The sequence below is a fragment of the Corythoichthys intestinalis genome, chromosome 3 (assembly GCF_030265065.1).
Source record: "Corythoichthys intestinalis isolate RoL2023-P3 chromosome 3, ASM3026506v1, whole genome shotgun sequence".
Classification (NCBI taxonomy): domain Eukaryota; kingdom Metazoa; phylum Chordata; class Actinopteri; order Syngnathiformes; family Syngnathidae; genus Corythoichthys; species Corythoichthys intestinalis.
The window spans coordinates 3,405,840-3,432,865 of record NC_080397.1 but is presented as its reverse complement, the minus strand read 5'-3'; the positions used below and the strand labels follow the sequence as shown (position 1 = coordinate 3,432,865).

Sequence of the window (27,026 nt, the reverse complement as noted above, 5' to 3'; positions counted from 1 at the left end):
ATCTACAAAAAAATTTAACAAAATGGCTCAGTGGCGCCCCCTTGAAATTTTCAAAAAGGCCTTTCCTATTAGGTTTTTTCAACGTAGAACAATGAAATTTGGTGAGTCGATACATTGTGCAAAACTGCTCCAAAAAGTCTCTTGCACCCATATTCCAAACCCAACAGGAAGCCGGAAATTTTGGATCAAATGTGAAATTTTATCGATTTACATTTGAGACCTTGTCGCTGAAGAAAATAGTTGGATCGTCTTCAAAATTGGTCAGACTATTCAGGAGACATATGAGATCTTAAGTTTTCAAAATGGTGAGTTTTTATCCAAGGGTCTGACCTGGGCGTGGTCCCAAAGTCGGCCATTTTTGGACAAAACACCAAATTCAGAAAATGATTAAAAAATCCGTGATACAACGTTCAATCTTTTTCATTTCTAGCAAGTATATGAGATATCCCAGCCTGAACACGACTGCATTGAAATATTACCCATTAGGCTTGGCGCCCCCTAGTGGGAACAGGAAATGGCCTTCTTTACGAGACAGGCTCCTCCTCCAAGGGAAAAAAATCTATTGACCTCAAACCTGTTTCAGGGGAGCCTCAAGACATGTGTTCAGGTCCCTGATGAAAAATATTGAGGTTTCGTTGAAGCGGAGAGGTCCAAACTGGAAGTGAAAATGACCGTCAACAATTTGTCTCGCCAAAAATTTTGAACAGTCATAACTCGGCAGATATGCAACATATGTGCGCCAAACTTTCCGTGTTTGTTGAGAGTCATACCCTGAAGGTTCTTGTAGGGGTCATTTGCATCAACTCTACAGTGCCAACTAGTGGCGACAGAAAGAAGTTTTAAAAAAGGCCTTTCCTATTGGGTTTTTTCAACATAGAGCAAGGAAATTTGGGGAGTAGATACCTTATGCAAAACTGCTCCAAAAAGTCTCTTGCACCCATATTCCAAATCCAACAGGAAATCGGGTATTTTGGATCGAATGTGAAATTTTCATGGGTTCACAGTAAGAGTTTACATTTGGAGGCTTGAATATGCATAAAAACTCACCAAAATTTGCACATACATGCGGCTTTGGATAACGTTCGATAATCTTGCAACGTTACGAAACAATTTAACAAAATGGCTCAGTGGCGCCCCCTTGAAATTTTCAAAAAGGCCTCTCCATTTAGGTTTTTCTAACATAGAGTGATGAAATTTGGAGAGTCAAAACTTTGTGCAAAACTGCTCCAAAAAGTCTCTTGCACACACATTCCAAATCCTACAGGAAATCAGGTATTTTGGATTGAATGTGAACTTTTTATCGATTTACAGTGTGCACATTTTACACCTTGGCACCTAGGGAATTAGTTTGATCATTCTCAAAATTGGTGAGACTGTTCATGAGGCATATGAAATCTTAAGTTATAAAAATGGTGTGTTTTCATTCACGGGCCTGACCTGGGCGGGGCGCCAAATTCTTCCATTTTTTCGCCAAAACACCGAATTCGGAAAATGACTGATAACTCCCTCATACAACGTTCAATCTATTTTAAATCTGGCATGTGTGTGAGGTATACCAGCCTGAGCAGGACTGGATTGAAAATTTACCATTTGTGCCTGGCGCCTCCTAGTGGGAACAGGAAATGCCCTTTTTTACGGGACACACTCCTCCTCTAAAGGGAAAAAATCAATCTACCTCAAACTTGCATAAGGGAAACCTTAAGACCTGTCTTCAGGTGCCTGATGAAAAATATTGAAGTTTCGTTGAAGCGGAGGGGTCCAAACAGGAAAGTGAAAATGACTGTCAACAATTTTTCTCTCCAAAAACTTTGAACAGTCATAACTCGGCAGATATACAAGATATCTGCGCCAAACTTCCCGTGCTTGTTGAGAGTCATACCCTGAAGGGCCTTGTAGCGGTCATTTGCATCAACCCTACAGCGCCAACTAGTGGCGATAGAAAGTCACTCGTTTTTCCAAAACATGTCCAGTTCTTTTCATGTTGGTCATTGTAGTTTCAAGACCTATTAAAATACTTTTTTACGGCCCATGTCCACGTGTCTCTGTCTGTTGCCGTGACGACCCTTTGTTCGCCATTTAAAGGAAATATTTTTTTTCAGAGACTCAGGGAGCTTATAGAGCCACAATAGTTGGCACACTTGGTCGAAATGGCCAAGTTAGAAGATTAATTTTGGTTTTGAATAAGGGCTTGGCTGCACAGCTCAGTAGTGGCTCCTTTTTTGTAGTACTCTCTCCAATAGGGGTTTTTATCTCTTGGGTGTGGGAATGTAAATAGGCGACTTTCGAGCATGTTAGGTTCTAATGAGATGATTAGAGAGGAGGATCTGCCACCACCCTGACCTGCACACAGTCCGAGTTGCGTGACGTCCGAGTTGCGCTAGATTGCGAGGGCCCGTTCAGTCCTGCTTGCAGGCCTAGTTATTATTATTCTTTTTTCAGGGCAAATGAAAATGGCCAATTTGGAGGCCTGAACATGCACGAAAAGTCACCAAAATTTGCACATACGTGCGGCTTTGCGTAAATTTCGATAATCTTGTGTCGTTTTGAAAAAATGTCAAAAAATGGCTCAGTGGCGCCCCCTTTACCCTTAAAATTTTCAAAAAGGCCTCTCCTCTCAGGTTTTCAACGTAGAGCAATGAAATTTGAGGAGTAGATACCTTATGCCTAACTGTTCAAAAAAGCCTCTTGCACCCATATTCCAAATCCAACAGGAAATCGGATATTTTGGATCAAGTGTGAAATTTTTATCGGTTCACAGTTGGAGTTTACATTTGGAGGCCTGAACATGCACGAAAACTCACCAAAATTTGCACATACATGCAACTTTACGTAAATTTTGATAATCTACAAAAAAATTTAACAAAATGGCTCAGTGGCGCCCCCTTGAAATTTTCAAAAAGGCCTTTCCTATTAGGTTTTTTCAACGTAGAACGATGAAATTTGGCGAGTCGATACATTGTGCAAAACTGCTCCAAAAAGTCTCTTGCACCCATATTCCAAACCCAACAGGAAGCCGGAAATTTTGGATCAAATGTGAAATTTTATCGATTTTCATTTGAGACCTTGTCGCTGAAGAAAATAGTTGGATCGTCTTCAAAATTGGTCAGACTATTCAGGAGACATATGAGATCTTAAGTTTTGAAAATGGTGAGTTTTCACTCAAGGGTCTGACCTGGGCGTGGTCCCAAAGTCGGCCATTTTTGGGCAAAATACCAAATTCAGAAAATGATTAAAAACTCCGTGATACAACGTTCAATCTTTTTCATTTCTAGCATGTATATGAGATATCCCAGCCTGAACACGACTGCATTGAAATATTACCCATTAGGCCTGGCGCCCCCTAGTGGGAACAGGAAATGGCCTTCTTTACGAGACAGGCTCCCCCTCCAAGGGAAAAAAATCTATTGACCTCAAACCTGTTTCAGGGGAGCCTCAAGACATGTGTTCAGGTCCCTGATGAAAAATATTGAGGTTTCGTTGAAGCGGAGAGGTCCAAACTGGAAGTGAAAATGACCGTCAACAATTTGTCTCGCCAAAAATTTTGAACAGTCATAACTCGGCAGATATGCAACATATCTGCGCCAAACTTTCCGTGTTTGTTGAGAGTCATACCCTGAAGGTTCTTGTAGGGGTCATTTGCATCAACTCTACAGTGCCAACTAGTGGCGACAGAAAGAAGTTTTAAAAAAGGCCTTTCCTATTGGGTTTTTTCAACATAGAGCAAGGAAATTTGGGGAGTAGATACATTATGCAAAACTGCTCCAAAAAGTCTCTTGCACCCATATTCCAAATCCAACAGGAAATCGGGTATTTTGGATCGAATGTGAAATTTTCATGGGTTCACAGTAAGAGTTTACATTTGGAGGCTTGAATATGCATAAAAACTCACCAAAATTTGCACATACATGCGGCTTTGGATAACGTTCGATAATCTTGCAACGTTACGAAACAATTTAACAAAATGGCTCAGTGGCGCCCCCTTGAAATTTTCAAAAAGGCCTCTCCATTTAGGTTTTTCTAACATAGAGTGATGAAATTTGGAGAGTCAAAACTTTGTGCAAAACTGCTCCAAAAAGTCTCTTGCACACACATTCCAAATCCTACAGGAAATCGGGTATTTTGGATTGAATGTGAACTTTTTATCGATTTACAGTGTGCACATTTTACACCTTGGCACCTAGGGAATTAGTTTGATCATTCTCAAAATTGGTGAGACTGTTCATGAGGCATATGAAATCTTAAGTTATAAAAATGGTGTGTTTTCATTCACGGGCCTGACCTGGGCGGGGCGCCAAATTCTTCCATTTTTTCGCCAAAACACCGAATTCGGAAAATGACTGATAACTCCCTCATACAACGTTCAATCTATTTTAAATCTGGCATGTGTGTGAGGTATACCAGCCTGAGCAGGACTGGATTGAAAATTTACCATTTGTGCCTGGCGCCTCCTAGTGGGAACAGGAAATGCCCTTTTTTACGGGACACACTCCTCCTCTAAAGGGAAAAAATCAATCTACCTCTAACCTGCATAAGGGAAACCTTAAGACCTGTCTTCAGGTGCCTGATGAAAAATATTGAAGTTTCGTTGAAGCGGAGGGGTCCAAACAGGAAAGTGAAAATGACTGTCAACAATTTTTCTCTCCAAAAACTTTGAACAGTCATAACTCGGCAGATATACAAGATATCTGCGCCAAACTTCCCGTGCTTGTTGAGAGTCATACCCTGAAGGGCCTTGTAGGGGTCATTTGCATCAACCCTACAGCGCCAACTAGTGGCGATAGAAAGTCACTCGTTTTTCCAAAACATGTCCAGTTCTTTTCATGTTGGTCATTGTAGTTTCAAGACCTATTAAAATACTTTTTTACGGCCCATGTCCACGTGTCTCTGTCTGTTGCCGTGACGACCCTTTGTTCGCCATTTAAAGGAAATATATTTTTTTCAGAGACTCAGGGAGCTTATAGAGCCACAATAGTTGGCACACTTGGTCGAATTGGCCCAGTTAGAAGATTAATTTGGTTTTGAATAAGGGCTTGGCTGCACAGCTCAGTAGTGGCTCCTTTTTTGTAGTACTCTCTCCAATAGGGGTTTTTATCTCTTGGGTGTGGGAATGTAAAGAGGCGACTTTCGAGCTTGTTAGGTTCTAATGAGATGATTAGAGAGGAGGATCTGCCACCACCCTGACCTGCACACAGTCCGAGTTGCGTGACGTCCGAGTTGCGCTAGATTGCGAGGGCCCGTTCAGTCCTGCTTGCAGGCCTAGTTATTATTATTATTATTATTCTTTTTTCATGGCAAATGAAAATGGCCAATTTGGAGGCCTGAACATGCACGAAAAGTCACCAAAATTTGCACATACGTGCAGATTCGCGTAAATTTCGATAATCTTGCGTCGTTTTGAAAAAATGTTAAAAAATGGCTCAGTGGCGCCCCCTTGACCCTTAAAATTTTCAAAAAGGCCTCTCCTCTCAGGTTTTCAACGTAGAGCAATGAAATTTGGGGAGTAGATACCTTATGCCTAACTGCTCAAAAAAGCCTCTTGCACCCATATTCCAAATCCAACAGGAAATCGGTTATTTTGGATCGAATCTGAAATTTTTTCGGTTCACAGTTGGAGTTCACATTTGGAGGCTTGAACATGCACGAAAAATCACCAAAATGTGCACATATGTTCAACTTTGCGTAAATTTTGATAATCTTTGAAAAAAATTAACAAAAAGGCTCAGTGGCGCCCCCTTGAAATTTTCAAAAAGGCCTGTCCTATTAGGTTTTTTCAACGTAGAATGATGAAATTTGGTGAGTCGATACATTGTGTAAAACTGCTCCAAAAAGTCTCTTGCACCTATATTCCAAATCCAACAGGAAGTCGGAAATTTTGGATCAAATGCGAAATTTTATCGATTTACATTTGAGACCTTGTCGCTGAAGAAAATAGTTGGATCGTCTTCAAAATTGGTCAGACTATTCAGGAGACATATGAGATCTTAAGTTTTCAAAATGGTGAGTTTTCATCCAAGGGTCTGGCCTGGGCGTAGTCCCAAAGTTGGCCATTTTTAGGCAAAATACCAAATTCAGAAAATGATTAAAAACTCCGTGATACAACGTTCAATCTTTTTCATTTCTAGCATGTATATGAGATATCCCAGCCTGAACACGACTGCATTGAAATATTACTCATTAGGCCTGGCGCCCCCTAGTGGGAACAGGAAATGGCATTCTTTACGAGAGAGGATCCTCCTCCAAGGGAAAAAAATCTATTGACCTCAAACCTGTTTCAGGGGAGCCTCAAGACATGTGTTCAGGTGCCTGATGAAAAATATTGAGGTTTCGTTGAAGCGGAGAGGTCCAAACTGGAAGTGAAAATGACCGTCAACAATTTGTCTCGCCAAAAACTTTGAACAGTCATAACTCGGCAGATATGCAACATATCTGCGCCAAACTTTCCGTGTTTGTTGAGAGTCATACCCTGAAGGTTCTTGTAGGGGTCATTTGCATCAACTCTACAGTGCCAACTAGTGGCGACAGAAAGAAGTTTTTAAAAAGGCCTTTCCTATTGGGTTTTTTCAACATAGAGCAAGGAAATTTGGGGAGTAGATACCTTATGCAAAACTGCTCCAAAAAGTCTCTTGCACCCATATTCCAAATCCAACAGGAAATCGGGTATTTTGGATCGAATGTGACATTTTCATGGGTTCACAGTAAGAGTTAACATTTGGAGGCTTGAATATGCATAAAAACTCACCAAAATTTGCACATACATGCGGCTTTGCATAACGTTCGATAATCTTGCAACGTTACGAAAACATGTAACAAAATGGCTCAGTGGCGCCCCCTTGAAATTTTCAAAAAGGCCTCTCCATTTAGGTTTTTTCAACGTAGAGGGATGAAATTCGGAGAGTCGATACCTTGTACAAAACTGCTCCAAAAAGTCTCTTGCATGCATATTCAAAACCCAACAGGAAATCGGGTATTTTGGATTGAATGTGAAATTTTTATCGATTTACAGTGTGCACATTTTACACCTTGGCACCTAGGGAATTAGTTTGATCATTCTCAAAATTGGTGAGACTGTTCATGAGGCATATGAAATCTTAAGTTATAAAAATGGTGTGTTTTCATTCACGGGCCTGACCTGGGCGGGGCGCCAAATTCTTCCATTTTTTTGCCAAAACACCGAATTCGGAAAATGACTGATAACTCCCTCATACAACGTTCAATCTATTTTAAATCTGGCATGTGTGTGAGGTAGACCAGCCTGAGCAGGACTGGATTGAAAGTTTACCATTTGTGCCTGGCGCCTCCTAGTGGGAACAGGAAATGCCCTTTTTTACGGGACACACTCCTCCTCTAAAGGGAAAAAAATCAATCTACCTCAAACATGCTTAAGGGAAGCCTTAAGACCTGTCTTCAGGTGTCTGATGAAAAATATTGAAGTTTCGTTGAAGCGGAGGGGTCCAAACAGGAAAGTGAAAATGACTGTCAACAATTTTTCTCTCCAAAAACTTTGAACAGTCATAACTCGGCAGATATACAACATATCTGCGCCAAACTTCCCGTGCTTGTTGAGAGTCATACCCTGAAGGGCCTTGTAGGGGTCATTTGCATCAACCCTACAGCGCCAACTAGTGGCAATAGAAAGTCACTCGTTTTTCCAATACATGTCCAGTTCTTTTCAGGTTGGTCATTGTAGTTTCAAGACCTATTAAAATACTTATTTACGGCCCATGTCCACGTGTCTCTGTCTGTTGCCGTGACGACCCTTTATTCACCATTGAAAGGAAATTTTTTTTTTCAGAGACTCAGGCAGCTTATAGAGCCACAATATTTGGCACACTTGGTCGAATTGGCCCAGTTAGAATATTAATTTTGGTTTTTAATAAGGGCTTGGCTGCACAGCTCAGTAGTGGCTCCTTTTTTGTAGTACTCTCTCCAATAGTTTTTTTACCTGTTAGGTGTGTGAATGTAAAGAGGCGACTTTCGAGCTTGTTAGGTTCTAATGAGATGATTAGAGAGGAGGATCTGCCACCACCCTGACCTGCACACAGTCCGAGTTGCGTGACGTCCGAGTTGTGCTAGATTGCGAGGGCCCGTTCAGTCCTGCTTGCAGGCCTAGTTATTATTAGGGCCCGAGCACTAGGCGTGCGAAGGCCCTATTGTAATGCAAAGGATTATTATTATTATTAGGGCCCGAGCACTAGGCGTGCGAAGGCCCTATTGTAATGCAAAGGATTATTATTATTATTATTATTATTATTATTATTCTTCTTTCTTCATGGCAAATGAAAATGGCCAATTTGGAGGCCTGAACATGCACGAAAAGTCACCAAAATTTGCACATACGTGCAGATTCGCGTAAAATTTGATAATCTAGCGTCGTTTTGAAAAAATTTCAAAAAATGGCTCAGTGGCGCCCCCTTGACCCTTAAAATTTTCAAAAAGGCCTCTCCTCTCAGGTTTTCAACGTAGAGCGATGAAATTTGGGGAGTAGATACCTTATGCCTAACTGTTCAAAAAAGCCTCTTGCACCCATATTCCAAATCCGACAGGAAATCGGATATTTTGGATCAAATGTGAAATTTTTTCGGTTCACAGTTGGAGTTTACGTTTGGAGGCCTGAACATGCACGAAAACTCACCAAAATTTGCACATACATGCAACTTTGCGTAAATTTTGATAATCTACAAAAAAATTTAACAAAATCGCTCAGTGGCGCCCCCTTGAAATTTTCAAAAAGGCCTGTCCTATTAGGTTTTTTCAACGTAGAATGATGAAATTTGGTGAGTCGATACATTGTGTAAAACTGCTCCAAAAAGTCTCTTGCACCCATATTCCAAACCCAACAGGAAGCCGGAAATTTTGGATCAAATGTGAAATTTTATCGATTTACATTTGAGACCTTGTCGCTGAAGAAAATAGTTGGATCGTCTTCAAAATTGGTCAGACTATTCAGGAGACATATGAGATCTTAAGTTTTCAAAATGGTGAGTTTTCACTCAAGGGTCTGACCTGGGCGTGGTCCCAAAGTCAGCCATTTTTGGGCAAAATACCAAATTCAGAATATGATTAAAAACTCGGTGATACAACGTTCAATCTTTTTCATTTCTAGCATGTATATGAGATATCCCAGCCTGAACACGACTGCATTGAAATATTACCCATTAGGCCTGGCGCCCCCTAGTGGAAACAGGAAATGGCCTTCTTTACGAGACAGGCTCCTCCTCCAAGGGAAAAAAATCTATTGACCTCAAACCTGTTTCAGGGGAGCCTCAAGACATGTGTTCAGGTCCCTGATGAAAAATATTGAGGTTTCGTTGAAGCGGAGAGGTCCAAACTGGAAGTGAAAATGACCGTCAACAATTTGTCTCGCCAAAAATTTTGAACAGTCATAACTCGGCAGATATGCAACATATCTGCGCCAAACTTTCCGTGTTTGTTGAGAGTCATACCCTGAAGGTTCTTGTAGGGGTCATTTGCATCAACTCTACAGTGCCCACTAGTGGCGACAGAAAGAAGTTTTAAAAAAGGCCTTTCCTATTGGGTTTTTTCAACATAGAGCAAGGAAATTTGGGGAGTAGATACCTTATGCAAAACTGCTCCAAAAAGTCTCTTGCACCCATATTCCAAATCCAACAGGAAATCGGGTATTTTGGATCGAATGTGAAATTTTCATGGGTTCACAGTAAGAGTTTACATTTGGAGGCTTGAATATGCATAAAAACTCACCAAAATTTGCACATACATGCGGCTTTGGATAACGTTCGATAATCTTGCAACGTTACGAAACAATTTAACAAAATGGCTCAGTGGCGCCCCCTTGAAATTTTCAAAAAGGCCTCTCCATTTAGGTTTTTCTAACATAGAGTGATGAAATTTGGAGAATCAAAACTTTGTGCAAAACTGCTCCAAAAAGTCTCTTGCACACACATTCCAAATCCTACAGGAAATCGGGTATTTTGGATTGAATGTGAACTTTTTATCGATTTACAGTGTGCACATTTTACACCTTGGCACCTAGGGAATTAGTTTGATCATTCTCAAAATTGGTGAGACTGTTCATGAGGCATATGAAATCTTAAGTTATAAAAATGGCGTGTTTTCATTCACGGGCCTCACCTGGGCGGGGCGCCAAATTCTTCCATTTTTTCGCCAAAACACCGAATTCGGAAAATGACTGATAACTCCCTCATACAACGTTCAATCTATTTGAAATCTGGCATGTGTGTGAGGTATACCAGCCTGAGCAGGACTGGATTGAAAATTTATCATTTGTGCCTGGCGCCTCCTAGTGGGAACAGGAAATGCCCTTTTTTACGGGACACACTCCTCCTCTAAAGGGAAAAAATCAATCTACCTCAAACCTGCATAAGGGAAACCTTAAGACCTGTCTTCAGGTGCCTGATGAAAAATATTTAAGTTTCGTTGAAGCGGAGGGGTCCAAACAGGAAAGTGAAAATGACTGTCAACAATTTTTCTCTCCAAAAACTTTGAACAGTCATAACTCCACAGATATACAAGATATCTGCGCCAAACTTCCCGTGCTTGTTGAGAGTCATACCCTGAAGGGCCTTGTAGGGGTCATTTGCATCAACCCTACAGCGCCAACTAGTGGCGATAGAAAGTCACTCGTTTTTCCAAAACATGTCCAGTTCTTTTCATGTTGGTCATTGTAGTTTCAAGACCTATTAAAATACTTTTTTACGGCCCATGTCCACGTGTCTCTGTCTGTTGCCGTGACGACCCTTTGTTCGCCATTTAAAGGAAATTTTTTTTTTCAGAGACTCAGGGAACTTATGGAGCCACAATAGTTGGCACACTTGGTCGAATTGGCCCAGTTCGAAGATTAATTTTGGTTTTGAATAAGGGCTTGGCTGCACAGCTCAGTAGTGGCTCCTTTTTTGTAGTACTCTCTCCAATAGGGGTTTTTATCTCTTGGGTGTGGGAATTTAAATAGGCGACTTTCGAGCATGTTAGGTTCTAATGAGATGATTATAGAGGAGGATCTGCCACCACCCTGACCTGCACACAGTCCGAGTTGCGTGAGGTCCGAGTTGCGCTAGATTGCGAGGGCCCGTTCAGTCCTGCTTGCAGGCCTAGTTATTATTATTCTTCTTCTTTCTTCATGGCAAATGAAAATGGCCAATTTGGAGGCCTGAACATGCACGAAAAGTCACCAAAATTTGCACATACGTGCAGATTCGCGTAAATTTCGATAATCTTGCGTCGTTTTGAAAAAATGTCAAAAAATGGCTCAGTGGCGCCCCCTTGACCCTTAAAATTTTCAAAAAGGCCTCTCCTCTCAGGTTTTCAACGTAGAGCAATGAAATTTGGGGAGTAGATACCTTATGCCTAACTGCTCAAAAAAGCCTCTTGCACCCATATTCCAAATCCAACAGGAAATCGGTTATTTTGGATCGAATCTGAAATTTTTTCGGTTCACAGTTGGAGTTCACATTTGGAGGCCTGAACATGCACGAAAACTCACCAAAATGTGCACATATGTTCAACTTTGCGTAAATTTTGATAATCTTTGAAAAAAATTAACAAAAAGGCTCAGTGGCGCCCCCTTGAAATTTTCAAAAAGGCCTGTCCTATTAGGTTTTTTCAACGTAGAATGATGAAATTTGGTGAGTCGATACATTGTGTAAAACTGCTCCAAAAAGTCTCTTGCACCTATATTCCAAATCCAACAGGAAGTCGGAAATTTTGGATCAAATGCGAAATTTTATTGATTTACATTTGAGACCTTGTCGCTGAAGAAAATAGTTGGATCGTCTTCAAAATTGGTCAGACTATTCAGGAGACATATGAGATCTTAAGTTTTCAAAATGGTGAGTTTTCATCCAAGGGTCTGGCCTGGGCGTAGTCCCAAAGTTGGCCATTTTTAGGCAAAATACCAAATTCAGAAAATGATTAAAAACTCCGTGATACAACGTTCAATCTTTTTCATTTCTAGCATGTATATGAGATATCCCAGCCTGAACACGACTGCATTGAAATATTACTCATTAGGCCTGGCGCCCCCTAGTGGGAACAGGAAATGGCATTCTTTACGAGAGAGGATCCTCCTCCAAGGGAAAAAAATCTATTGACCTCAAACCTGTTTCAGGGGAGCCTCAAGACATGTGTTCAGGTGCCTGATGAAAAATATTTAGGTTTCGTTGAAGCGGAGAGGTCCAAACTGGAAGTGAAAATGACCGTCAACAATTTGTCTCGCCAAAAACTTTGAACAGTCATAACTCGGCAGATATGCAACATATCTGCGCCAAACTTTCCGTGTTTGTTGAGAGTCATACCCTGAAGGTTCTTGTAGGGGTCATTTGCATCAACTCTACAGTGCCAACTAGTGGCGACAGAAAGAAGTTTTAAAAAAGGCCTTTCCAATTGGGTTTTTTCAACATAGAGCGAGGAAATTTGGGGAGTAGATACCTTATGCAAAACTGCTCCAAAAAGTCTCTTGCACCCGTATTCCAAATCCAACAGGAAATCGGGTATTTTGGATCAAATGTGAAATTTTTATCGGTTCACAGTAGGAGTTTACATTTGGAGGCTTGAACATGCACGAAAACTCACAAAAATTTCGACATACATGCGGCTTTGCATAACGTTCAATAATCTTGCAACGTTACGAAAACATGTAACAAAATGGCTCACTGGCGCCCCCTTGAAATTTTCAAAAAGGCCTCTCCATTTAGGTTTTTCTAACATAGAGTGATGAAATTTGGAGAGTCAAAACTTTGTGCAAAACTGCTCCAAAAAGTCTCTTGCACACACATTCCAAATCCTACAGGAAATCGGGTATTTTGGATTGAATGTGAACTTTTTATCGATTTACAGTGTGCACATTTTACACCTTGGCACCTAGGGAATTAGTTTGATCATTCTCAAAATTGGTGAGACTGTTCATGAGGCATATGAAATCTTAAGTTATAAAAATGGTGTGTTTTCATTCACGGGCCTGACCTGGGCGGGCGGCCAAAGTCGGCCATTTTTTCGCCAAAACACCGAATTCGGAAAATGACTGATAACTCCCTCATACAACGTTCAATCTATTTTAAATCTGGCATGTGTGTGAGGTATACCAGCCTGAGCAGGACTGGATTGAAAATTTACCATTTGTGCCTGGCGCCTCCTAGTGGGAACAGGAAATGCCCTTTTTTACGGGACACACTCCTCCTCTAAAGGGAAAAAATCAATCTACCTCAAACCTGCATAAGGGAAAACTTAAGACCTGTCTTCAGGTGCCTGATGAAAAATATTGAAGTTTCGTTGAAGCGGAGGGGTCCAAACAGGAAAGTGAAAATGACTGTCAACAATTTTTCTCTCCAAAAACTTTGAACAGTCATAACTCGGCAGATATACAAGATATCTGCGCCAAACTTCCCGTGCTTGTTGAGAGTCATACCCTGAAGGGCCTTGTAGGGGTCATTTGCATCAACCCTACAGCGCCAACTAGTGGCGATAGAAAGTCACTCGTTTTTCCAAAACATGTCCAGTTCTTTTCATGTTGGTCATTGTAGTTTCAAGACCTATTAAAATACTTTTTTACGGCCCATGTCCACGTGTCTCTGTCTGTTGCCGTGACGACCCTTTGTTCGCCATTTAAAGGAAATATTTTTTTTCAGAGACTCAGGGAGGTTATAGAGCCACAATAGTTGGCACACTTGGTCGAATTGGCCCAGTTAGAAGATTAATTTTGGTTTTGAATAAGGGCTTGGCTGCACAGCTCAGTAGTGGCTCCTTTTTTGTAGTACTCTCTCCAATAGGGGTTTTTATCTCTTGGGTGTGGGAATGTAAATAGGCGACTTTCGAGCATGTTAGGTTCTAATGAGATGATTAGAGAGGAGGATCTCCCACCACCCTGACCTGCACACAGTCCGAGTTGCGTGACGTCCGAGTTGCGCTAGATTGCGAGGGCCCGTTCAGTCCTGCTTGCAGGCCTAGTTATTATTATTATTCTTTTTTCATGGCAAATGAAAATGGCCAATTTGGAGGCCTGAACATGCACGAAAAGTCACCAAAATTTGCACATACGTGCAGATTCGCGTAAATTTCGATAATCTTGCGTCGTTTTGAAAAAATGTCAAAAAATGGCTCAGTGGCGCCCCCTTGACCCATAAAATTTTCAAAAAGGCCTCTCCTCTCAGGTTTTCAACGTAGAGCAATGAAATTTGGGGAGTAGATACCTTATGCCTAACTGCTCAAAAAAGCCTCTTGCAACCATATTCCAAATCCAACAGGAAATCGGTTATTTTGGATCGAATCTGAAATTTTTTCGGTTCACAGTTGGAGTTCACATTTGGAGGCTTGAACATGCACGAAAACTCATCAAAATGTGCACATATGTTCAACTTTGCGTAAATTTTGATAATCTTTGAAAAAAATTAACAAAATCGCTCAGTGGCGCCCCCTTGAAATTTTCAAAAAGGCCTGTCCTATTAGGTTTTTTCAACGTAGAATGATGAAATTTGGTGAGTCGATACATTGTGTAAAACTGTTCCAAAAAGTCTCTTGCACCTATATTCCAAATCCAACAGGAAGTCGGAAATTTTGGATCAAATGCGAAATTTTATCGATTTACATTTGAGACCTTGTCGCTGAAGAAAGTAGTTGGATCGTCTTCAAAATTGGTCAGACTATTCAGGAGACATATGAGATCTTAAGTTTTCAAAATGGTGAGTTTTCATCCAAGGGTCTGGCCTGGGCGTAGTTCCAAAGTTGGCCATTTTTAGGCAAAATACCAAATTCAGAAAATGATTAAAAACTCCGTGATACAACGTTCAATCTTTTTCATTTCTAGCATGTATATGAGATATCCCAGCCTGAACACGACTGCATTGAAATATTACTCATTAGGCCTGGCGCCCCCTAGTGGGAACAGGAAATGGCATTCTTTACGAGAGAGGATCCTCCTCCAAGGGAAAAAAATCTATTGACCTCAAACCTGTTTCAGGGGAGCCTCAAGACATGTGTTCAGGTGCCTGATGAAAAATATTGAGGTTTCGTTAAAGCGGAGAGGTCCAAACTGGAAGTGAAAATGACCGTCAACAATTTGTCTCGCCAAAAACTTTGAACAGTCATAACTCGGCAGATATGCAACATATCTGCGCCAAACTTTCCGTGTTTGTTGAGAGTCATACCCTGAAGGTTCTTGTAGGTGTCATTTGCATCAACTCTACAGTGCCAACTAGTGGCGACAGAAAGAAGTTTTAAAAAAGGCCTTTCCTATTGGGTTTTTTCAACATAGAGCGAGGAAATTTGGGGAGTAGATACCTTATGCAAAACTGCTCCAAAAAGTCTCTTGCACCCGTATTCCAAATCCAACAGGAAATCGGGTATTTTGGATCGAATGTGAAATTTTCATGGGTTCACAGTAAGAGTTTACATTTGGAGGCTTGAATATGCATAAAAACTCACCAAAATTTGCACATACATGCGGCTTTGGATAACGTTCGATAATCTTGCAACGTTACGAAAACATGTAACAAAATGGCTCAGTGGCGCCCCCTTGAAATTTTCAAAAAGGCCTCTCCATTTAGGTTTTTTCAACGTAGAGTGATGAAATTTGGAGAGTCGATACTTTGTGCAAAACTGCTCCAAAAAGTCTCTTGCACACACATTCCAAATCCTACAGGAAATCGGGTATTTTGGATTGAATGTGAACTTTTTTTCGATTTACAGTGTGCACATTTTACACCTTGGCACCTAGGGAATTAGTTTGATCATTCTCAAAATTGGTGAGACTGTTCATGAGGCATATGAAATCTTAAGTTATAAAAATGGTGTGTTTTCATTCACGGGCCTGACCTGGGCGGGGCGCCAAATTCTTCCAATTTTTCGCCAAAACACCAAATTCGGAAAATGACTGATAACTCCCTCATACAACGTTCAATCTATTTTAAATCTGGCATGTGTGTGAGGTATACCAGCCTGAGCAGGACTGGATTGAAAATTTACCATTTGTGCCTGGCGCCTCCTAGTGGGAACAGGAAATGCCCTTTTTTACGGGACACACTCCTCCTCTAAAGGGAAAAAATCAATCTACCTCAAACCTGCATAAGGGAAACCTTAAGACCTGTCTTCAGGTGCCTGATGAAAAATATTGAAGTTTTGTTGAAGCGGAGGGGTCCAAACAGGAAAGTGAAAATGACTGTCAACAATTTTTCTCTCCAAAAACTTTGAACAGTCATAACTCGGCAGATATACAAGATATCTGCGCCAAACTTCCCGTGCTTGTTGAGAGTCATACCCTGAAGGGCCTTGTAGGGGTCATTTGCATCAACCCTACAGCGCCAACTAGTGGCGATAGAAAGTCACTCGTTTTTCCAAAACATGTCCAGTTCTTTTCATGTTGGTCATTGTAGTTTCAAGACCTATTAAAATACTTTTTTACGGCCCATGTCCACGTGTCTCTGTCTGTTGCCGTGACGACCCTTTGTTCGCCATTTAAAGGAAATATTTTTTTTCAGAGACTCAGGGAGCTTATAGAGCCACAATAGTTGGCACACTTGGTCGAATTGGCCCAGTTAGAAGATTAATTTTGGTTTTGAATAAGGGCTTGGCTGCACAGCTCAGTAGTGGCTCCTTTTTTGTAGTACTCTCTCCAATAGGGGTTTTTATCTCTTGGGTGTGGGAATGTAAATAGGCGACTTTCGAGCATGTTAGGTTCTAATGAGATGATTAGAGAGGAGGATCTGCCACCACCCTGACCTGCACACAGTCCGAGTTGCGTGACGTCCGAGTTGCGCTACATTGCGAGGGCCCGTTCAGTCCTGCTTGCAGGCCTAGTTATATTTATTATTCAAAATGTCTGTCGTTTTTAGCTTAGAATCATTAATTGATGTCTCATATTTAGTAAAAAAAAAATAAAACTACTTTAAAAAATTATTCACTAGCGTGTTTTAAACTTTTAAACAAATTATGTCACAATTAAAAAAATGGTGTCTGTAAAAAGGTCATGGTGTCTGTAAAAAAAGTCACGAATATTTACCTCATAACTATCGCTTAATTGTATTTTTTTTGTTTCTGTCGCTTTTTCCAGATATGTTAGATGATATGTAATCGATTCAAACAAAGATAAATTGGAAAAAAAAACTTTAAAAAGGTAAATGTATGAAAAAGAAAGTCTCGACCACTCCTTGATGTCTGCCATTTCTACGTCGCGACTTTTGTTATATTACCATGTTTCACCCATAAAATCCCCCAAAAATCAGGCTGTGGCCATTCACAGCTGTGTCTTGACACTCAGTAATACATGCTACATGGAGTTTTTGGATCAAAACAAGGTAAGTCCGCGATAATATCTCGTTAAAGTCATGGCGTCTGTAATTCTGCTCTCGTGTGCTCTCACCTCCAGATAGGGTTTTGTTTTTTAAATGCCCTCCTGTTAGAAATTTTTCTTCCCCAGAAAACTGAGATTTTAAACTTTCCAATGATGTATCACACCTGCATATCGGACAATTTTGAAAGTTGGCCAAATTCTCCCACTTGAAAATATTAGAGAGGCCAGAAATTGTCAACACGGGTAAACCTCAACCATGAGAGACAGAATGTGGGGAAAAAAAACTTAAAAACACATTGTTTGATTTTTTAAAATTTATTTTCAAATCATGGTAGAAAATAAGTATTTGGTCAATACCATAAGTTCATCTCAACACTTTGTTATGTACCCTTTGTTGGCAATAACGGAGGCCAAACATTTTCTGTAACTCTTCACAATCTTTTCACACAGTGTTGCTGGTATTTTGGCCCATACCTCCATATAGATCTCCTCTAGAGCAGTGATATTTTGGGGCTGTCGTTGGGCAACACGGACTTTCAACTCCCTCCACAGATTTTCTATGGGGTTGAGATAAGGAGAATGGCTAGGCCACTCCAAGACCTTGAAATGCTTCTTACGAAGCCACCTCTTTGTTGCCCTGGCTATGTGTTTGGGATCATTGTCATGCTGAAAGACGCAGCCATGTCTCATCTTCAATGCCCTTGCTGATGGAAGGAGATTTTCACTCAAAATCTCTCGATACATGGCCACATTCATTCTTTCCTTTACATATATCAGTCGTTCTGGTCCCTTTGCAGAAAAGCATGATGTTTCCACCCCCATGCTTCACAGTGGGTATGGTGTTCTTCGGATGCAATTCAGTATTCTTTCTCCTCCAAACACGAAAACCTGTGTTTCTACCAAAAAGTTCTATTTTGGTTTCATCTGACCATAACACAATCTCCCAGTCCTCTTCTGGATCATCCAAATGCTGTCTAGCGACAGGCGGACACGTCTGGCAGTGCAGGATTTGAGTCCCTGGCGGCGCATTGTGTTAGTGATAGTAGCCTTTGTTACTGTGGTCCCAGCTCTCTGTAGGTCATTCACTAGGTCCCCCCGTGTGGTTCTGGGACTTTTGCTCACCGTTCTTGTTCTCATTTTTGACGCCACGGGGTGAGATCTTGCATGGAGCCCATGGAGACAGGTGTCTTTTATACCGACAATGGGTTCAAACAGGTGAAATTAATACAGGTAACGGGTGGAGCCGAGTTAGACCTCGTTAGAAGAAGTTAGGTTACTTTAGTTAAGTTAAGTTACTTTTGGTATAGATCAAATACTTTTTTTCCACTCTGATTTGGAAATAAATTCTTTAAAACTCAAACAATGTGATTTTCTGTTTTTTCTTTTCATATTCTGTCTCTCATGGTTGAGGTTTACCCATGTTGACAATTACCTGCCTCTCTAATCTTTTAAAGTAGGAGAATTTGCACAATCGGTGGTTGACTAAATACTTATTTGCCCCACTGAATATATATATACAGAAAACACAGACAAGACTGAAAAAACAGTTTCTGCTCTTGCACTCCTCTGAAAGTGAAACTGCTGTATTTTAAGCCACAACAACTGTTGTGTTTGATAGAACAATATGTCTATATGCTGCCATAGCAGATTCATGGCGCATTAAGCCCCCAAACTATTTTTAATTTGTGTTTTACCCTGAAAACCCCTGTTTACAGAAGTCGCACAACCACTTTTGTTTTAACCCTGCCATAAAACTAAGGTAATTATTATATTTATCACTCAAAATGTATGTCATTTTTAGCTTAGAATCATTAATTGATGTCTAATATTTCGTTTAAAAAAAAAAAAAAAAAAAACTTAAAAAAAAATTATTCACTTGCATATTTGAAACTTTTAAACAAATGACGTCGCAATGAAAAAAATGGCGTCTGTAAAAAAGTCACGGATATCTACCTCATATAACTATCGCTTAATTGTATTTATTTTGTTACTGTCGCATTTTCTCCGATATGTTAGATGGTAAATAATCTATCCAAACAAAGAAAAATTGAAAAAAAATACGTTAAAGGGGTAAATATATGAAAAAGAAAACCTCGACCACTCCTTGATGTCTGCAATTTCTGCATCGCGACCCTTGTTATATTGCCATGTTTCACCGATAAAATCCCCAAAAAGTCCAGCTGTGGGCATTCACAACTGTGTCTTGACACTCAGTGATACATGCTATATGGAGTTTTTGGATCAAAACAAGGTAAGTACGCGACAATATCTCATTAAAGTCATGGCGTCTGTATTTCTGCTCTCACGTGCTCTCGCCTCCAGATAGGGTTTTGCTGTTTAAAAAACCTTTTTTTTTTTTTTTTAAATGCCCTCCCTCCTGTTCAATTTTTTTCTTCCCCCAGAAAATTGAGATTTTAAGCTTTCCAATGATGTATCACACATGCATATCGGACAATTTTAAATTTGGCCAAATTGGGGGGCTCAGAATATATATATATATATACATAGTTAAACATTTTCAATCCTTTGAAAACATGTATATATTCCTTTAAAAAAACAAAGATTAATGTTGTCCGTGCTCCTGGCAGCAATCAGCGCTTGTAAAACATTATGCTGTACAAATCTTGAACATGTGTCCAAGCTAGAATGTTTTTGTTACGTTGTTTTTTACACATTGCATGAGGATTTTGGTGCATTCTATTTGAATCACCCTGTATTTTATTAGCTTTATTTTCTATCTTGCCTTTGTTTTCAGGATTTATATCTAGTACTTTCTTCATCATTGTTTTTAAAGCATTACCTCTGGTATTTTATGAATCTTCCCTAGGTTGTTGTTGTTGTTGTTTTTTTTAATGTATTTAAATTTTTAATTCATGTAATAGAAGTGTCTGTTTGCAGCATTGCAGTTTAGGCTGCAAAAACTAATCGATTATAAATCAATTAAAATCAATTAATACATTTGTTGCCAACTAATCTGATATTTGATTTTTGCCGGCAACTATGAGCCGTTGGGGTCCTTGTTTGTGTGTAATGTGAGGCTGCACGCACGTGCCAGTGATATGACCAAGAGAGAGAGAGAGTTCACTGCGCCACTCAGGTTGGGTTGCTGAATCAACATTACGAAGGGTCGAGAGTTAGATTATTTTTTGTGTTGTTAGATCCAGTGTGCCTCTGTCAGCCGTGAGTAAATGAAGCCAATTGTATTGTTTGGATTCTTTGTTGATGAGATGTCCCTATGATGCTAATCAGTGTCATAAATGTCCGTTTGTGATGTGTTTTGGAAAGTCATATTAGCCCTTCAGTTAGTTTTAGATCGTAAATTTGTATCATTTCTTTTTACAAAGAAACCCCACACATAAACCTATTTTAGAGTGGAGTGGACACTTTGGGCGTGCGCAGTCACTGCTAGTAAACATTTAAAACCGCAAACGTGGCGGATCGGCGGCTTTAATTTACTCTTTTTATAATATCTTTAATTTGAATATACTTCATTTTCGAATTTTTTGTACCTTTTGAAGCAAGATGAAAAAATAAATAAATTGTGAAAATAATTGGAAAAAAAGGACACATATATATGATGAATCGATTAGTCATTTGATTAATCATCTGATTAATTGATTATAAAACTAATTGGGAGTTGCAGTCCTAATTTCAATATTTCTACGTCGTCGTAACTTCTGTATTTGTATACTTATAAAGTAAAATTGTTGGTTAATGGATTTTATTTTTGCTTTAACATGGTTTGTATTTGTGTTTTTGAATTTAAGCTTTATTTTTTCCTTGTATTTTTCAGCATTTTCTGTAATTTTAACACTAATAATAATATTAATAATAATTATAAAAAATGTTTTTAAAAAACCTCAGGACCCGGGTATGATGAGCATAAATGGGACACCCCGAGTGGATTGTGTGGGTGTGAGGGGGAGGGAAGTGAAGCCCCTTAGAGGCCAGGGCCCAGCTGCCAGCACCCCACTAAGTTCAGCCACGGCTTTACTTGACTTAAAATATCTGTTTTTTTTTTTCATACAGTAACATTTCATTTGTTTTACACAATTTCCCCATTAACATCACAAACACCGAGCAGAACTGTGCACGTTTACAAACACACAAAACGGAAGGTATCCCCATATAGCTGACCTGTACCACTCCACTACTTTGCTAAGCTTTAGCCCAACTATGTAAACTGCTGTCCATTGATTGGTCAACAAATTGAACCAGGGTAAAACACGCCACTTCGCCATGCTGTTTGAGGTGTGTTTTCAAATATTTGTGTTGTCCTGTAGCCTACGGGCAGTTCTCATCGTAAAACGTTCTTCAGTCTACATCTCCCTCACCTATGTCTCATTTTCTGTTTTCCCACTCTCCTGGTATGCACCATGCATATTCATGAGTGTGTTATTTGCATTGCTGCCTCCTGAAAAGAGGCTGAGTACACAAAGGTGACAGCCATCAAGCTCGGGAGGCGGCGGCTGCACCGTTGAGCGATGACAGAAAAAGGTGGATGGGGGAGTTGAGAAAAGAAGTCAAAACAACAGGGGGAGAAAAGCCAGCGGAGATGGAGAATTAGCATTCCTACCTCAGTTTGAACTGAATTTTCGCCTTTGACTTGGAAATGACTCAAATGACCCTAAAATAAGAAAAACGTTTTAAACTAAGCTGTCAAGACTTTATGTGTCTTTTCAAACATGTCTTTTTTGTGATTTTATTTTGTGGGTCTACTTTTGATGGACATGGTTATTACCGGTACAATAAATTTTGAAAAAGGTAAGTGAGTTTCAGGGGCTGTACAACACAAAAGACACCTGGAAGTGGCCAAAAACAACCACATTAAAACAAAAATGCTCGATTTCTGTGGTGCTTTTTTCGGGCACGGCTTGAGACTTTTTATTTTTATTTTTTTGTGGATCAACCTATCAAAGTTAAGCTGGCCATGGTGGCAGAATGTATAAAAAAATAATCATCTTTTGGACTCAAGGTGAATCCCAAAGGGTCTATGGGCACTTTCATACTAACACTCTATGGTTCGTTTTCAATGGACCAGAGTTCTTATTCTCAGATAGTCCACTTCGTTTTCTAAATGTGAACGCGCACTAATCGGACCAAACAAACAAACTCTGGTCCACTAAAAAATCGTGGGTCTTAGTCCGCTTTAAGCGCACCCTGCTTCGTTTGTGAATCCAACCGGGGCAGGGTGGGCTTTTGCTACCTTAAGTGCAGCTTCACAGCATGCAGCTGTAATGCTACACGTAGGGTGTCCTTTGAAGCGGAACACGGCGTGCTTGCTATTCAAGATGACAAACGATTAACCATGGCCAAATTTTGTTGTGTTGCACTAAGCAGTTGCATTTGACACACAGAATTGGGTTCTAATGTGGCGGTTGTGTTTTGCATGCTGTTCGTGAATGCACTGTGTGAGAAAAACAGTGGCCAGGACAAGCTTCCCGGGACAGCCGTTTTGTGAGTCTTGCTCTCCTGGAAGTTGGGACAATTTGACAGTCCAAAAAGTCACTAAAGAGGGAGCGATACTGCCTGTGTGACTTAGGGTACCACGCGGTTCCCTTTTGTGGTTTAATTTTCCCCTGTGCATTTTTTATATAATCCAGTTCGCTCAACATCGAGTCGGGAGGGACTGACCCTACGGCTGGCCAGGCGGCGACTTAAATATGATACATTACGTGCAGCGTCACAGCGCCACGCTCCATCCCCCTTCCAGGAGGGAGATATTTCCTTTTCTATTTGTCCAATCAATGAGTGCACCTTGCGTCCACGTAATGTTACTAAGTTTGGTTTGCGCAGTGTGACTGCTGAACCTTTTCAACAAGTCATTTGCTTTTTGCAAGTGTTGTTGTGAGGTAGTTCTCCAACCAAAACCTGGTCCTCTTGGTCTAATGCGAAAGCGCCCTATGTCTCAGTGAGATCTGATCTCAGAAAATTCTTTGTCTCAGATCGTGTGGCCTTGAGCACAAGGTTACAAATAAATTTTTTTTTTTAAAAAAGCAGGCAGAGATTTAGGATTTGCATACTACCTCAGGATGAATTGCTCAGCAAGCGACTCAGTCTTCATATAGACAGCGAACGCCACCATCTTCCCCAACCGGACGGGGCTGGGAGGCACAAGGATGTCCACATTGCGGTCCAGAGTGAGCATTTCCCCTTTGGGTGCCACTGGGCCCACGCGCATAGCCACTGAACCAGCTTTCTGCATGTCCTGAAGACCTCCTTCCACCAGGGGGCTCCATGGGCTCATGCCCAGACCTCCAAGAGGCCCAGTATTCACATTTGGACTTTTCCAGGGTTCATTTACAAAAGAAGGACACTCCACTCTTGGTCCCTCTACTGGTATAACAGAGAAGTACACATCCAGGGAGGGCAGTGTCCCTTCAGCCGGTCGTCTTTTGGCTTGAAGGGGTACAAACCAAGCTGGGGGGATTTCCAAACGAACCACGCAGATGCCCGATGGCCCCACCAGTCGGCAGCCAGCCGAGGGGGACGCCTCGATTGGGTCTCGCACCGCCAAGGCTCGGACACATGGGAGGAGGCTCGGAGGAGTTGGGTCAGGCTCGTCCCAACGCCGGCCCACCAAATAAAACAGAACCTGAAAACCAAATGAAGAAACATAATGGAAAATACATTTTCACCAAGGCTGTAATACGATCTGAGGTTTGACAAAAGTAAGCATCAAAGCCATTTATGAGGTTTATGTGAAAATTTGGTTATCGCTGGACAACATTAGCATGACCCCGAAATGGCCTGACATAACCAAAATGGCAGACTTTATATGTATTTTTTGACATGTTTGCTTTTTAATTAATCAGACGATATTTCCTTGACAAGTTTGGCTTTAAGGGACCTGTGGAAATGACCCATAAAATGACCATATTGAGCCAAAATGGCTGACCTCCTCTTATTTTCTAGGTAGGCTACAGCCTCTTGGGACTTTTTTGTCTAATTACTGTAGCATTAACCTGCTTACTACATTTCATTTTGCTAATCAAAATGGGCTTTAGTTTCATGGGGTGGTCGTTGAAGAATGCCTGGAGTAAATGGGGGAATGGACCACCAAGGATCCCGGGGGAGGACGGTGGTGCCTTTGCCGGAGCTGTGGGGTAGGGGTGTGCCGTACACGCCCCCCACGATATGTGGGGCCAGTACTGGGGCAGCATTTCCACTTTTCTGCAAGACTATTACAACGTCTGAGTGGGTTCACGCATAACTGGGTGCAATAAGACACTCTCAGGCAGAGAAAACGGCGGTGACAAGAATTAGCGATCAGGTAGCATTGAATATAGGGTGACCAAACGTCCTCTTTTGCCCGGACAAGTCCTACTTTCATGTAGTATCCTCGTCGTCCGGGCGGGTTTTATAAATTCATAAAAATGTCAGTTTTTTATGATTTTTCACGGGACCAATTTGAAGAGAATCAGTTGACAGTTGCAGTTGACATGGCTCCTACTAGAAAGGAGGGAAGGAGTAGTTCTTCTTGTTTTTGTTGGCAGTTTACCCCTATTATGAGGCATTACCGTATGATTTGGCCACAACGCCTGCCCAGTTGTTATGTTTTTTACAATAAATACGTATATAATGGCAACTGTTGACTTCTGTTGGCGCTTTGACTGTAAAATCCCATTTGGTGTCGCATCGTTGCACTGCCAATGATTGTAAACTTTTATAGCAACGTTTGATTTTTGCCTCAGCTAGCTATCAGTAAGCTAAACCGCGCTAGGCATTATGGGAAAGGTAGTTTTGAGCTGCTACGTTTGGAAACATGCTGGTTGAATAGTTTGTCAGTTTATTTCGGTTTTTGTTTGTGTACAATCTAGACCATTGAATGAGAATATCAATTGAATGAAAATAAAAATTTGTCAAGGACCATTGTCGTGATAGTAACTTATAAAAATGTTTAGTTAGGGTTATATATACATATATATATATATATATATATATATATATATATATATATATATATATATATATATATATATATATATATATATATACATATATATATATATATATATATATATATATATATATATATATATATATATGTATATACATATATATATATATATATATATATATATTAGGGCTGTCCAAATTATCGCGTTAATGGGCGGTAATTATTCTTTAAAATTAATCACATGCCCTGCTCAGATTAAAATGACAGTAGTGTAATGTCCGCTTGTTACTTGTTTTTTTGTGTTTGGCGCCCTCTGCTGGCGCTTGGCTCTAACTGATTTTATAGCTTTCAGCACCATGAGTAAGAAATGTAATTATTGACATCAACAATGGCGACCTATTAGTTTATTTTTTCATTATTTTTTTTTTCAAATTTCAATAAAACGAAAACATTAAGAGGGGTTTCAATATAAAATTTCTATAACATGTGCTAACATTCAACTTTTAAGAACTACAAGTCTTTCTATCCATGGATCGCTTTAAGAGAATGTTAATAATGTTAATACCATCTTGTTGATTTATTGTTATAATAAACTAATACAGTACTTGTGTACTGTATGTTGAATGTATATATCCATCTTGTGTCTTATCTTTCCATTCCAACAATAATTTACAGAAAAATATGGCATATTTTAGAGATGGTTTGAATTGCGATTAATTACGATTAATTAATTTTTAAGCTGTAATTAACTCGATTAAAGATTTTAATCGTTTGACAGCCCTTATATATATATATATATGTATATATATATATATATATATATTTTTTTTTTTTTAAAGTCATTATTTTTTTCAAACTGCATTTTTCCATCCAGAGTGAGGGGCACATTTTAAATATATTAAAGTGATATAGGCATCTTTGAGAGAACTTCGAGTAAAATTCAAATATCTTGAGGCCGGGCTGAGTGTCCTCTTTTTTGGAAATCAAAATATGGTCACCCTAATTGAATAGGATGTCAACATATATCCACATTTACAGGTGAATTGCATAATACTGGGTTTCCCACCTCAATTATGTACACTTCATACCGCCTAACTTTGTTCGACTTACCTGTCAGGGCCCCCACAGTGTCAATGGGTAAATATAATTCGATAACGATAGCACCACTATGTTCATCGGTAGCATAGGTAGGGATCATTGTTGTGCATGAACGCGTTGAATGAACGATCGTTCATTAACATGTTTATATTTTGGGCAAACGTGAACTGAACACATCATATTTTTGTCTCATGAACGTTACTGTGAACTCGCTCAATCTAGCGGTTGTGAGCGGCGTTCATAAAATCATTTCCACCTCAAGAACATAGCCCGTCTTCGCACCTCCCTCACCTTCTCTACTGCTGAAACCCTCATCCATGCCTTCATAACCTCCAGACTTGACTACTGCAACAGCATTCTCTTCGGTTCTCCATCCAAACTCATCAATAAACTACAATATATCCAAAACTCTGCTGCACGCCTTCTCACCCAGACCCCCTATAGGAACCACATTACCCCCGTCCTCCACAAACTGCACTGGCTTCCTATTTCATACAGAATTCAGTTCAAAATCATCCTTCTCACTTACAAAGCACTCAATAACTTGGCCCCGCCCTACCTCACAGACCTTCTCTGTCCCCACACCCCTTCCCGTCACCTCCGCTCTTCTAACAGAAGCATCCTCGCACCGCCCAAACAAAGAACACACCGAACTAGGGGGGACAGAGCCTTCTCCGCTGCCGCCCCCTCCCTTTGGAACTCACTCCCAAAACCCATTCGTTCATGTTCAGACCTTCCCACATTCAAAAAACT

At 40.3% G+C, this 27,026-nt stretch overlaps 1 protein-coding gene across 1 annotated transcript in view; it reads right to left on the bottom strand.

Moving 5' to 3' along the window:
* si:dkey-215k6.1 (transmembrane protein 132B) overlaps positions 1-27,026 on the bottom strand; it is a 475,575-nt gene that overhangs the window by 317,550 nt on the left and 130,999 nt on the right. The window contains exon 3 of the mRNA XM_057831448.1: positions 23,302-23,870. Within this exon, the coding sequence (XP_057687431.1) occupies positions 23,302-23,870 (569 nt within the window). The remainder of the gene's footprint in view (positions 1-23,301; positions 23,871-27,026) is intronic.